The following is a 13,633-nucleotide window of genomic DNA, read 5'->3' on the forward strand; positions in this document are numbered from 1 at the left end:
CACTGTTCCTGTTCCTTTTCTCTTGCCTGTATTTCACCTGATGAGAAGGCTTGAAAGTATACTTGTGAAGACAAAAACTTTCAAGATGTTTGTAATGAGCCTGAAGTGTGTCCTTTTTATGAGTATTATTATTATTATTATTATTATTACTTCAAGTATTATTATTATTATTGAGAGCTATTGTTGATTTGCCAGTAATCCTCTGATGAGATGGCGACGAAAACGTTTAGGAACAAGCTTCTTTATTTACAAAGGCCCACAACCGGGGTTAACATCCGGAAGGACGGCTGTCGGCATCCTGGTGCTGCCCTAGGCTATGCCCTGTTCTGCGATGGTTACGTGTCCCAGAAGGTTGACACATGGTGCACAGAGCTGCAGACCCTCGCAAACATGCGGCGTCTCAACCTCAGGCTGCGTACGCTGTCCTTACTCATGGTCTCGGCGATAAGTGGTCATTCCTTGCGAGGACAATGCCAGCCATCGCAGACCTCCTGACACCGCTGGAAAACTCCATCAGCCAAGTTTCCTCCCTGTACTGACTGGTCGCTAGGCCCCTGGCGAGGAAGAACGTGCCATCCTGGCGTTCCCGCGTCGTCATGGTGGTTTGGGAATTCTAAACCCAGGGACCCTTTCCCAGCAGTACGACACGTATATGTCTGTCACCAGACCTCTAGTCGAGCAGCTCCTTCGAGAGGAGGAATCCATCGAGGAATTTGTTGCAGCCCGGGCAGCCAAGGTGGCCCAAATCACGGCTAATCGCCAAGATCAGGCAATGGCCGTCTCCTCCGTCAGGGATGTCCTGAGTGACGACCACAGGCGGACTCAGAGAAAGGTGCCTCCAGTTGGCTCACTAGTCGGCCATCTCGCCGGTTCCTGTTTCCCATCCACAAGGCTGGCCGGGATGCCCTATGTCTGCGCTACGGTTGAACCCCTCCCCGGTTGCCGTCTCACTGCAGCTGTGGAAAGCCCTTCGACACCACCTAAACTACAGTGCCCTCATCGGTCATGTGCCATCGGAGGATGCACTGGGATGCGTCACAACAAGCTCCGAGATCTCACCGCTAATCTGTTGCGAGAGGTTGCGCATGACGTCAGCGTGGAGCCAGAGTTGGAACCTCTCGAGCCTCTGTGGTGAAAACAGCCTCAGCCAACACGGAGGCTCATGCTCGTCTGCCGCGCATGCCGGGATGTGGCAGCACGTGGACTGTATGGGACTCATGTTAGGGCCTTTTCACACGAGGTATACATGGCTTTTCACGAATGGGCGTTCTAGGCACAGTACACAGCGCGTGATTTCACACGAGTGTCGCAACATGCTTTTCAAGCAGCAGTTGCCATGGCAGCTTTGACCTGCCCCGCACAGAAGTCGTAAAATACGGAATCCGCACGCGAACGCGGGAGTTTTGAACACAAAATATAATAATACTTCAAGTAATTATTATTAGTTTGGCAAGGAGATGTTCTCTCCCTGATTCTCGTTTTCTTTGATCGCCACAAGGAGAGAAAGATGAACGGACGAGAGAGGTTGCAAAGGATTGTAATGGGTAGCCGAGTGGTAGGCGCGGTGCAATTAACAAGAATTAGTTTTATTCTTCTCTTCTCTCAGGTACACACCTGGGATATAATTATTAGTGAAAGAAGAAGCGGCAAAATAGATAACTTTCTCTCCGGTGCTCACCTAGAGGTTGATTTCTTCTTCTTCGAGTTAACTTTCATTGCTATCTAATCTAATCTTCATCAAAACAGAAATGCGCAGCCGCTTTTATGCAGCAGACGCCGTACGCTTACATACGGAGATACACTAAATATACATCAGGCAAAGCTCCGTATTAGTTCCGTACTGCTTCCGTATTGGTCGGGCAGGGATACTACAGGATGGCAAGGCGTAGAAGGACCTCATTGCCCTCGCTTGTTCAAAGTGTAATTTCAAGTTTTTCTCTGGATTCAACCATCCTGAGCGGAACGCAGCATTGAGTTTCTCGGCGATCTCCCTTTCCCTCACAATACGCTTCACCATCTGGCCACTTTTTGACTTTTGATAGTCGGCCCACAACTCAATAAGTCTAGCCTCCAGGTCATCAGAGAATATCATTGCGTTGGCGAGGCATTGTCCGAAACGGAAGGCACAACCAGCAACCAGCAATGAAAGCAAACAGAAGCAAAAAAAGCAAACACGACGACAGATCACAATGCAAGGAAAACGAAGTTTGTCAGTAGAACGCTGGGTATATCCTGCTTTCTACACCCCTCCTGGTCTTGCTGAAAACATACACGATGCGTTTCACATTTCGCGCCAAAAGTGCTCCATCTCCTAGGGAACATAACCGGAAACGTGACATGTACGCGATTTTGTACCTCGTGTGAAACGGCCCTTAGAGAGGACCATGTTTGATGCTTAACCCTTTTGTCCCCTGATTCCCCTCCAACCTAAACCTTACTATCCCGTCTGTCTACAGAAAGCATGAGCAGGAGAAGCGACGCAAGTATGAACGGCGAGTCCTGGAGGTCACGCATTCCTCGTTTCAAAAAAGTGTTCAAGTCCCGTGGCCTTCGCAACAACTGGTGGGCAGGGGGGAATTGAGCTGCTCCGGCCCCAGGGTTGGCCAGGATTGCCAGCAAGCTGTGTGAAAAGCGTCGTGAGCCTTTCCCGGTCATGATGGCTTTTGTACGGGCGAAAATCTCCTTTTGCCTTGTTCGGGCAATGGTTCGTGCCAGTTTACGTGGTCACCGTCGGAACCTGCCACGGTGCTGGCGGCTGCTGAATGTGCCCTGGTGCCATAAACTGTGTACATTATACATGTACAGTTTCTTTGGTAATGCCTGGTGTTCCCATGATCATGATCATAATTATTACCGAGAGTACATAACCCCCAGGGGTTTATGTACGTCTTTATAATGCCAGAGGTTGTGCATAACGAAAATTCGTAACTTAGACGTAGTCTGGGCACGAGTAACGAAAAAGGAAAGGAACTTTCGCGAGGCCGATCGCGAAACCTGAAGATCTTACGTTTTGAACTTTCGCTTCTTTCTCGCAAGCTTCTGTATAAGTACATATAAGGTTGTGCGTGCTTCCTCTAGCTGCATCTCATGTTTGGCATTAAGTGGTCTTTGTAAAAAAATAAAAAATACATGTACATGTAGCTGTGTTGATGCACGTGGTGTCAAGATGTTTTCGCCATGGCCTTTTCAAGTCGTTCTGCGAGTTCTTCCTACTCGGCATCCTGTGGAGCTGATGGATCTCTTTCCCGCTCTCTCAGCGATCCTCTGTCACCTGGACAGCGCTCGGCTAGTTCTGTCAGATCTGGAAGTCCTGTCAGTGCTCGCCCTGTGACAAATTATTCTGCTGAATCCCCGCAGCAGTATTCTGCCACTTCGGCGTCTTCGTCTTCCCCTGCGACGTCTCAGCGAAGGACATTATTTTGATCTAGCGATGGACCTGGCCCTTCTCAGGCAGCTTCGTTCTCACGACCACCCGTTTCGACGAGCGTCTCCAGCCATGGAGATCGTTGCCTGTGAGCTGGAAAACTAACTTGAGCCCAACCAGTTCGGTGGTGTGCCTGTACACGCGCAGATCTACACGTGGGCCATAGGCCGGAGTACACACTTGATTCAAAAAAATTGTTCACCACGCGCGCAAACAGCGGAAAAAGTACTCGAAAGGTTGATATGAGTGTTGTGACGCGAGTACGAGTCTCGTACTCGAGTACTAGCAAGAGTCCATAGCCCTGGTTCAACTGTGTGCCGGTCAGGAGTGCGGCATTGAAGCTGCCATCCATGCGATGCAAGATGTCTACCGTGAGGAGGATGCGGATGCCATATTGCTCGCCGACGCTTCGAACGCCTTCAACCGGCTTGGTTGGTTGGTTGGTTTTTATTTCACTTCGCACATTCAAACGGGATGACGACCCAATAAAATGACGGCGAAGGCTTAGCCTAGAAGTGGCTATGGAAGAACATAGTAAAAGCTATGGAAGCACATAGTAAGAGAATAGGATACTAATAACTGCGGGTAAACGGGGGGAGAGAGAGAATACGATGTATCTGTGATACTACGTGCGGGTTACTGAACTGCACGGGGAGGGAGAGCAGAGCAATCAGCAGCAACTCGAACTACTCCCTACAGGCGTATGGTACACATGCATGCTTAAACTCAGGTAGCCGGGTAATTGTGCGGACCTCACCAGGGAGAGCGTTCCACAGCAGAGCACCAGCAACAGAAAATCTCCGGCTTAACCGTGAAGCCTGCCTACGGAACATCCGTCACCTCTGTCCCTCTATAGCGCCAGCTGTAATCAACACCTACAGCCAACCATCCCGCCTATTCGTTGATGGAGAGTGCTTGCTATCGTGCGAGGGTACCACTCAGGGTGACCCTCTGGCCATGCCCGTATATGCGCTTGGAGTCCTCCCGCTCATCAAGAAAGTTGCAGTGCCTGGTGCGAAACAGGGCTGGTATGCGGACGATGCTGCAGCCGGTGGCAAGCTAACGCCTGTTCGCCAATGGTGGGACAATCTCGTCAGCCACGGTCCCGGGTATGGCTACCACTGCAATGCCCAGAAGTCACTCCTCCTGGTCAAGCCCTCCAGGTACGCAGCTGCTATCAAGATGTTCGAGGGGACCGGTGTGCAGGTCACGTGTGATGGTTGCCGCCACCTTGGTGCACCTTTGGGCACGGATGAGTTTATAGAACAATTTGTCCAGTCCAAGGTCGCCACCTGGTGTGAGGAAGTTGCGCAGCTCACGACCATCGCTGCATCGCAGCCACAGGCCGCCTACTCCGCCTTCACACAGGGCCTGCAAAACAAGTGGTCCTTCCTCTGCCGGACCTCCTCCATCCCGCCGTCCCTGCTTGAACCGCTGGAACACGCAATCAGCGGTCGGCTCATCCCGGCCATCACGGGTCAGGCTCCACCTGGGACAACTGTTCGCTCCCTACTCTCTCTGCCTTGCCGGCTTGGGGGACTGGGTATGGCAGACCCTTGTTCAGTGGCTGAACAGTACACCTCATCCCGAAGGATCACGGCTAGCCTCGTGTCTCGCCTGCTGGAGCAGGAGTCGTCTCTTGGCGACTCTCTGACTCAGCTCCGAACGGTCAAGGCGACGGTTCGGGCCGAGAAGCGGAGCGCGTTCAAGTCTATGGCTGACGCTCTTCGCTCGGATCACCGGGAGCTGGCCCCTGTTCTCGACCTGGCCTCAGAAAAGGGTGCATCCAGCTGGCTGACCTGCCGCCCCCTCAGCCGCCATGGTTTCACACTCAGCAAGGGAGATTTCCGGGATGGCCTGTGCCTCCGGTACGGCTGGAAACCTCCTCGGCTCCTAAGCCTCTGCGTGTGCAGTAAGCCGCTGAATGTGAGTCACGCCCTGTCATGCCCGTTTGGTGGCTTCCCGATGCTGCGACATAACGAGGTGAGGGACATCGCCGCCAGAGCTCTAAGGCAGGTCGCTCACAACGTGACAGTGGAACCCCACCTCCAGCCCGTCACCGGAGAGGCCTTCCGCCATCGCACAGCTGTCACGGAGGAGCAAGCTCGGCTGGACGTTGCGGCTAGTGGTGTGTGGGGTGGCCGATTCGAGCGCATCTTTATTGATGTACGGGTGTTCAACCCTTTTGCGTCTTCGAATCATCGTGCCACCTCCCTCGCTGCTAGCTACAGACGCCATGAACAGGAAAAGCGCCGGAAGTACGAGGAGCGAGTACGTGAAGTTGAGCATGCCTCCTTCGTGCCCGTTGTGCTTTCTGCCTCTGGTGGCTATGGCAAGCATGCCAATGCTCTTTTCACGCGGATCGCCTCTCTCCTGGCTGAGAAGAGTAAGGAGCCATACGGGCAGACTATCTCCTTGCTGCGCTGTCGCCTTGGGTTTGCCCTGGTGCGTTGTGGTGCTATGTGCCTGCGTGGCTCAAGGAGCATGTTTGCTCCTGCCGTGCCTGAGTCCCCTGCTGTGCTAGTGGCGGCGGAGGCACGCATCCAGTGAACCTGCACAGTGCAGTGATCCTACTGAGTGACAGACGCTGTAAATACTGTATGATGATGATTCGTTTTATGTGTTGATTCTTCACAAAATGTGTTATTTTGCAGCCCGTACAAGAGGCTCAGTGAAACTTTGAAAAAATAACCCTGGGTTATGGACTGTATACAGTAGTACCAAGAGTAGATAAACAGTTACTGTTTATCTACTCTTGGTAGTCGCTCGTACTCTTCTTTGTCTTGCCAGTCTTGGACTTGTAGTCCATCGGCCAAGTCTCAAAATCGAAAGTGGTGATGCACTGAGCTTCCAACTAAACGCGACCATACCCAGCACGTAGAGAATATGTCAGAGAACACTATTCCGTTTGTTGGACGTGCCTAATTCAGTCCAGGGCGTCGATACGAAGCGTTCTTCGTCGCCGAGTTTTTTACTGTGCGCTCCATTTGAGAGTGCACAGAGTTCTGATCGAGAGTTTTTTGAGCAGATTTTCAAATTTTTGAGGCTGTCAGCTGACAGCTGTCAACCCTAAATGGCACTTAGTATGTGACAGGCAATAGGTTTTGGTGCCTCCGTATGCCTTCTAATTAAGTTCTATCTTCCTTCGTTTCACTTCGCTGCTTCGCCCACCACCTCAGGAGATGACAGCGTACCTGCACTAGTCAGCTCTCGCTAACCCTGTCTCTCTTTCTCCGTCTTAGCGCTCGTCATTCGTGTCCTTCTGCTGGGGCGAGCTTGATACTGTTGTGTCGTAGTTTTTAGGCAATAGTGGCTGTTGTTCGCGTGACGATCAGGATTTATGGAGAAAGACGACGACTCGCCAAGTTCCCATGCAGCCACAGACGGCGTAGCAATTCTTACCGCCAACCCTTCGAGCAACGGAACCGGCCTGAGTTGGAAATCGTGTCTGTGTAATTGTGCCACGATACGGATGAAACACACAGGCTCACATGTGACGAGATGAAGATAATCTCAACAGGCTGACGGAAATCCAACAGGCTCACGGGAACGCTGCAGTTATGGTCGGAGACGCGGAGTTATTTAGTCACTGGTAAATGTTGCATCGAGTGCTGTGTGCTCTAACACAATTGTAAAAATCATGAAAAAACGAAAATAATGCAATGGTGGGGCTGAGTGGTGTTCTGTGGAGGAGACGTCGCTGTCTCAGTATTCAACGCCGGACCCTGTATTTCAAGTCTGTGGGCATGCTCGATCATAAGATCCTGTATGGCTCCAGTGCCTTCTCAGCATTGTTGGCGGGTAAGCACCTGGATCGTGTCCAAGTACTGCGGCTCTGATGGCTTGAGGGATGTACGGGTGCTCGCCGTGCACCCCTGCCGGCAATCTGCTAGTGAAGCTTGGTACCTACTGTGTCCGGGAGATTTTCATCCAGAAGCTGATCTTCCTAGGCTGGAGCTGCTGCTACTCCTGTGCTAGCCCTCAACCACTGGCGCTCCTACTCGGCTCCAGTGTGGGCCATTAACCAACCTGCCCGATTTCGCACTGTTGCTATTCCACACCGTCAGCATTTAACTCTGAGGTCAGACCTTGATCCCTCCCACCATAATGCTATCTGTCTGTCTGCCTCTCTCTCACACACAGATGTGCGCGCATACACACAAACACACATGCACACACACACACACACAGTGACACAAACATACACATAGCCAACTTCCCTGTGTTTGGTGATCATCATCTGTTTTCTGATGTGCAAGCTCACCTCTGATGCCGATTACTTCCTTGCTTAGACCCGGTCTGCTATTAGACCAGTCTGCTCTCCCTTCACTCGCTTGTAAATCCTACTTGGAGCAGTAAGGTTGTGTCACTGCTCCTACTGATGTCATTGTTGTGAAAGCAATATCATCGCCATTGGTAGTAATTTTCCACCGTGCATGAATCATTAACAATCATCATCTATGTGTCACGGCCTAACCATCCTCGTAACTCCCCTCATCGTGACTAGTGCTGTACCGTTGAAACCTACTTTGCTTCAGTGTATATTCGCTCCAAAGCTCTTGTTTTGTTGCAAAGTGATCTGACGCAGTGTGCTATAGCCTGTCGGGTAATATGGATAAGATTAGTACAGTCGGCATCGCCTATCGAGTGACCAGGTACATGTATAAGGATACTAGTACATGTATACCGGCTTAATGATATCGGAACACAAATAGCACTATGTGTGCAATATTCCTTTCTAAGCTCAAGCTGTGCGGTGCAGATAGGTCATGTGTCGTTGCCAACTTGCCGCATTTGCATGTGCAGCTGGAAGGCACCACATGTCGACTACTACTTATACTGTACAGCATTGTGTGCTTACATGCATCTACGGCCTTGTGGATGCAATTGAGTCTCACATACATGTACATGAAATATTGCGTGTAGTGCGGCATCAGGTGTTAACATACAGTGGCTAAATATTTTTCTCGTAATAATGACCGTATTCACCACAAGTGTGTTTATGTCCAGAGCCAACTCAAGTCCTGTATTATTTATGACCATGACAACAAGACTTCCAGGCTGAAATTCTTCTATGACAGGCATGAACACTTGCCTTACAATTGTTCGTGATTGTACGAAGTACATATTCGCTGTTGCATCAATTTTGCACCATTTACATTGTAGTGCCACTAGTGGTATCACCTGCATGCGTATTGAGCCAAACAAGGTTACCTCTATAATTATGCTTATCGTGGCTATCAAGAGCTTCGATGCAAATTCCCAGCTGACGAATGGTGTCCAGCTTGTGTTCAGCTCAGCTGGCACTCACAACTCATAATAATTGCGTTCTAGACGCCAGATGAGATGTTTCAGCTACAATCAGGGGCGTAGGAGGGGTTTTGGAAGTGGTACGACCGAAGGTCGGCGCGGCCGAAGGCCGTGTTGGAGGGGGTCCGGGGGACCTCCCGCGGGAAAATTTTGTAAAAAAGACACAAAATCCTGCGTTCTGGGAACTTCTGGCACACTTCACACACACTTCTGGCGCAGTGTGCATGCAGTCGAGTCGAGTACAGTAGACTCAGTCCGACTGCAGATGCATAACAGATCTACGAGTCTAGAAGAAGGTCAAAGTCTGATGCGCATATGCATCGATGGATCCGGATTTCTTTTATTACGGTTGTGCACGTTCCGGACGGACCACACTTTTCGAAAAGTGGTACGGCCATGGTCGTACCAGTCGTAGCGGGTGCTACGCCCCTGACAATGTAGACACAACGTCCGTGTTCAAGAAAGCCGTCACTTCATCTTCTGTCCATCCTCAATAGCACGTTCAAGCAAATACGTCTGAAACACAGTAGCGACAATCCGACAGCGGCGACACGCCGTCTTCTCCGAATGAGCTTCTACCGTTCTAATTCAGATTCCCCCAAAAATGTCAAAATAAATAATAGATTTCCACCAAGCTCGCTAGAATCTTGCGAACCGTCAACATGCAGGCATTTCAAGTGTTCGAGCGTGCGTAGATTCTGCTCAGCGGCTCAAGAACATTCGCCAAGCGAAAAAAAGTCGATGAGAAAGATGTAATGGTGGACGAAATTACGAAAATCGGAAGAAGGTATTCGACCCAGTTCGACTATCCTGGACTGGATTGGCAACGTCCAACAATCGGATTCGTATTCTATGGGGTCTCATGAGCTAGTGTGCCAAAGGGCGTTTAGTTGGAGCTTCAGTGCATCACCTTCGCCGAAAGAGGCCCTTTCTGAGATTTGGCCGATGGACTATTGCTTGGTTGTGATGATTTCTTGGTTTTTCATTCGACTTTTCTCATTTTTAAAGAAATCAAAAAAAAAGAGGTTATGACGTCAGTTCAGCGGCTTTCCAGCTGAATGATACAGTAATTTCAAACAAAGCAATAAACATGATAAAAGGCCGCGGATATCTCCAGAATTCTCAGAGAAGTAAATCGCAGTTCGAGCAGAGCTTAGAAATGTTGCTGAGCAGTCTCTGCGTGCTCGTGGCGGCGTCTGCCTCCTGTTTTCTTGCCGAGGCGGACACAATCCCATCACTCTGTAGTCTGGAATCCACGGATATTACCAGTGGCCAGTGGAAAGTCGTGCTCAATGAAGAATTCGATGGCGACAAGCTGAACTCTAGTTTGTGGACGGCGCGCACCACAGCAGAAGTTGGCCATGAGAATGAGCTGCAATACTACCTCCCACAAAACGCTGAGGTAATACAAGTTGACGTGACTTGCTGAATTGGATTTTGTCAATGATTTAGTGTGCAGGTGTTGTCCGTAAATTCAGGAAAGGCACCAGGGACCCAGTGGTGTGTGTATTCAACCAGGGCATGAGCATGATGAGGGGAAAGGGGATGTGCGAGTACAGATGCTCGCAGAATATTATCATCCAACAAGTTCGCATGGTGACATGCGCACACGGGACCGACGCACATTTGTATGCATTGTATGTAACAACCAGAGTACATAACCGCGCGGAGTGTGCAACGCCAGATCCAGGTCTGCCTGCTACATGTAGTACAGTCAGACCTCGCATAACAGCACACATGATCCGTTTTCCACAAAAATATCCGGATAGGCGCGGGAACCGGATAATCGAACACACATACCGTATGTAAGCATGGCATATGCTGTAAATCGGTAACCGACGATTTTCTTCCGGATGGCGAGAGATCCGGATAAACGAGGACCGGATAAGCGAGGTCTGACTGTAGCATCTTGGTCGAGCGTGATTGGATCTTTGCGTCATAATACTGTACAGATCTGGTTTCGCGAGCAGGACACGAGATTGGTACACATAATATCATAACCTCATACTGTAGCACCCGTACTGTTTGTGCATTCTGGCGCGACTTTACTTCAATAAGAACACCCCAGACCTGGGGACTCTCGACTCGAAAACAAAGGTGCCCTGCCTTGCGCTGGTGTCGAGAGTACGCATGACATCAGAAAATCCGACTATGCTAGACCACAACCCTATGCAGAGCTGGATCTGGCGTTCCAAACTCCACAACCCTATGCAGAGCTGGATCTGGCGTTCCAAACTCCACAACCCTATGCAGAGCTGGATCTGGCGTTCCAAACTCCACAACCCTATGCAGAGCTGGATCTGGCGTTACAAACTCTGGGGGGCTTATGTACTCTTGGTAACATGTACGCCTGTCGCAAGCTGCTGAGAATCACGCAAATCCGTAAATGCACTTGATGGACACCCGCAGCTTTTCTCGTATAGCATGTAAACTTGGAGTACACAACACACACTCACATGCATGTGAGCACGCATGTGAGTGTGTACACACACACACACACACACACACACACACACACACACCTTTGGAAAGCCCATCACACACACACACACATACACACACACACACACCTGTCCTGTCCTGTTGAGCCACTGCTGCAATGGTTCCCTTGTCCCGATCCGGGAAGTTCAGGAAGAGAGAAACAGAGAGATTACAGAGACAGAGAGAGAGAGAGGGGGGGGCAGGACGCCTGTTGACGATCCGGGTGTGTCACTCGGCGAAAACGTTTGCCGCACACACTGGCATAGTGAAAACCGCTCGCTCATTAGCAGTTGGCCGCTTGGTTGTCCGGAGAACACCAATGACGATTCAGTCCCGGTTTGCTCCAGAAGCAGTGGTCGCACACAGTGCAGTGTGTGCTGCAGAACTGTGGGCAGCAGCTGGATCCACTTCTGCCAGTATGGGTGTCTCAGTCAGTCCACCTTCACTTTTTCAAACATCTCCCGCTAGCGCTGTTCCACATGCGACCGCTGTGCTAGTACTGTAAAACTTTGAATTTTCTGTGGCGTGATAATTTTGGTACATGTAATTTTCGGTGTAACTTTAATTTCGGTGATTTCGGTAGAGAAACCAGGCACCTAAATTTAAATTACACCTAAAAGGCACTAGAGTATGCACTGTATGTGAAGGGAACGCTGGTCACCTAATTCTACATAACGCTGCGGATATAACGACAGAATTTCCAAGCCCAGAGCAAAGTCCCATCTAGCTGTAATACATACAATGAGACATTGGGTATACACTTCGCGAATAAGGACACTTTTCTGATGCCCGCCGAGTGTTGTTATATGCAAAGTTGACAAAGTTGACTAGATATAGGCCAGTGCTGAAAAGTTCATGGGTTAGGGAGAGCAGAAGCATGCCTTTGTGTGAGCGTAATTTTTGTTATAAGAGAAGAGAAGTTTTGACGTTGGTGCTGTTGCTGTTGCTGTAGTTTCTTTGTTTTGTTTTTTTTGTTGCTGTTTGTGATGTTATGGTCATAGTTGTCGGTGTAGCAGGGTGGTTGATGATAGCAGCAGTGGCTGTAGTGGTGGCGGTGGTGGTGCTAGTGCTGGTGATGGAGGCTACGTTGCCGCTGTTGGTGCTCCTGCTGCGGCTGTTGCTGCTGTTGTTGTCACTGCTGTTACTGCTGCTGCTACATCTGCCGCTATTCTAGCAGCAGCAGTAACAGTTGTTGGTAGTGGTGCTGGTATTGTTGTTGTTGGTGGTGTTGCTGCTGGCATTGTTGCCACTGGTGTTGCTGCAATACAAGGTAGAAGCAGGAGAAGCAGCACAACCGATGCTGCTTCTCCTGCTTCTACTTGTATTATTGCTGCGATCGTGATAGGCATCGCTGTCATTCTTATGGTCTGTATTTTCACTTTTTCCCTTGTCCTGTGCGCTCAGGTGTCCGAGGGGTTTCTGGTCATTTCCTCGCTGCAACAAGACAAGAACGGCAAAAACTACACGTCGGCCTGGGTGGACTCCAGCGGCAAGCTTGGCGTGCAGTACGGCCGCGTGTGCGTGCGCGCCATGCTGCCGGCCAACCGCAGCGGCTTCTGGCCGGCGCACTGGATGATGCCGGCGGTGGCGGAGGCGTGCTGGCCCGGCCTTGGCGAGGTGGACATCCTGGAGATGCTGAACGGCGACGGCGGGGCACACGGCTCGTACCATTACAGCCAGTACTACGCCGACGACAAGTGCTCTGGCGTACAGCAGACCTCCACCGGGGTCGGAGTGCTCGGGGACAGAACGTTCGACGGCGGCTTCCACGAGTACGCCGTGGAGTGGTCCGCCGACAAGCTGACCTTCTACGTGGACAGCCGTCCGTATCTCTCCACGTACCCGACCGACAAGTACAACGAGGGCGTGCCGCACGTCCCCATGTTTCTCATCCTCAACTCGGCGCTCGGCGGCTGGGCAGGGCCGGTTCACGCCGACACTGCGTTCCCCATACAACACGTCGTGGACTACGTGCGTGTGCTGCAGGACACCAGTGAGAGTCAGTCACGCTTCGTCACGCCAGGGGAGACGCCGGCCGACGAGGAGCTCGCCGCGGATCAGCGCAGAGTCCTGAAGGAGCGGCATCGTAGCCGGCAACAACACTTCGGCATGCGGAACTGACTGTATGGTAAGAGTGTGGTGCTGACGAAACTTTTGGGTCCGCAACAAAACTGCCGTCCACTGTAATATGAGGAAATTGTCAAGGAACCGGCTCTTAGACAGTTTCCGTAGCAACTGTGCTCATTTTGAACACGCCACAGCTCAACACCCTAGCTATTGATGGATTACTCCAGAGTATGGTGGCCATCTTGTAGCCCGTAGGGTTTGGAGACAAAACGTTTACAGTGTAATTTTTATTTGTTTATTTTACTTGATGCTAGTGGTGACTGAGGTAGATCTCTTCCATGCGTTGAGGGA

At 50.7% G+C, this 13,633-nt stretch overlaps 1 protein-coding gene across 1 annotated transcript in view; it reads left to right on the forward strand.

Moving 5' to 3' along the window:
* The first annotated feature begins 9,814 nt into the window (after positions 1 to 9,814).
* Positions 9,815 to 13,633, forward strand: part of LOC135825823 (beta-glucanase-like) — a 4,394-nt gene continuing 575 nt past the window's right edge. The window contains exons 1-2 of the mRNA XM_065338453.1: positions 9,815 to 10,136; positions 12,620 to 13,633. The exon at positions 12,620 to 13,633 is cut by the window's right edge and continues 575 nt beyond it. Coding sequence (XP_065194525.1) covers positions 9,825 to 10,136; positions 12,620 to 13,336 — 1,029 coding nt within the window. The 5' untranslated portion in view covers positions 9,815 to 9,824 and the 3' untranslated portion in view covers positions 13,337 to 13,633. The remainder of the gene's footprint in view (positions 10,137 to 12,619) is intronic.

This window comes from Sycon ciliatum, chromosome 10, assembly GCF_964019385.1.
Source record: "Sycon ciliatum chromosome 10, ocSycCili1.1, whole genome shotgun sequence".
Taxonomy (NCBI): Eukaryota; Metazoa; Porifera; class Calcarea; order Leucosolenida; family Sycettidae; genus Sycon; species Sycon ciliatum.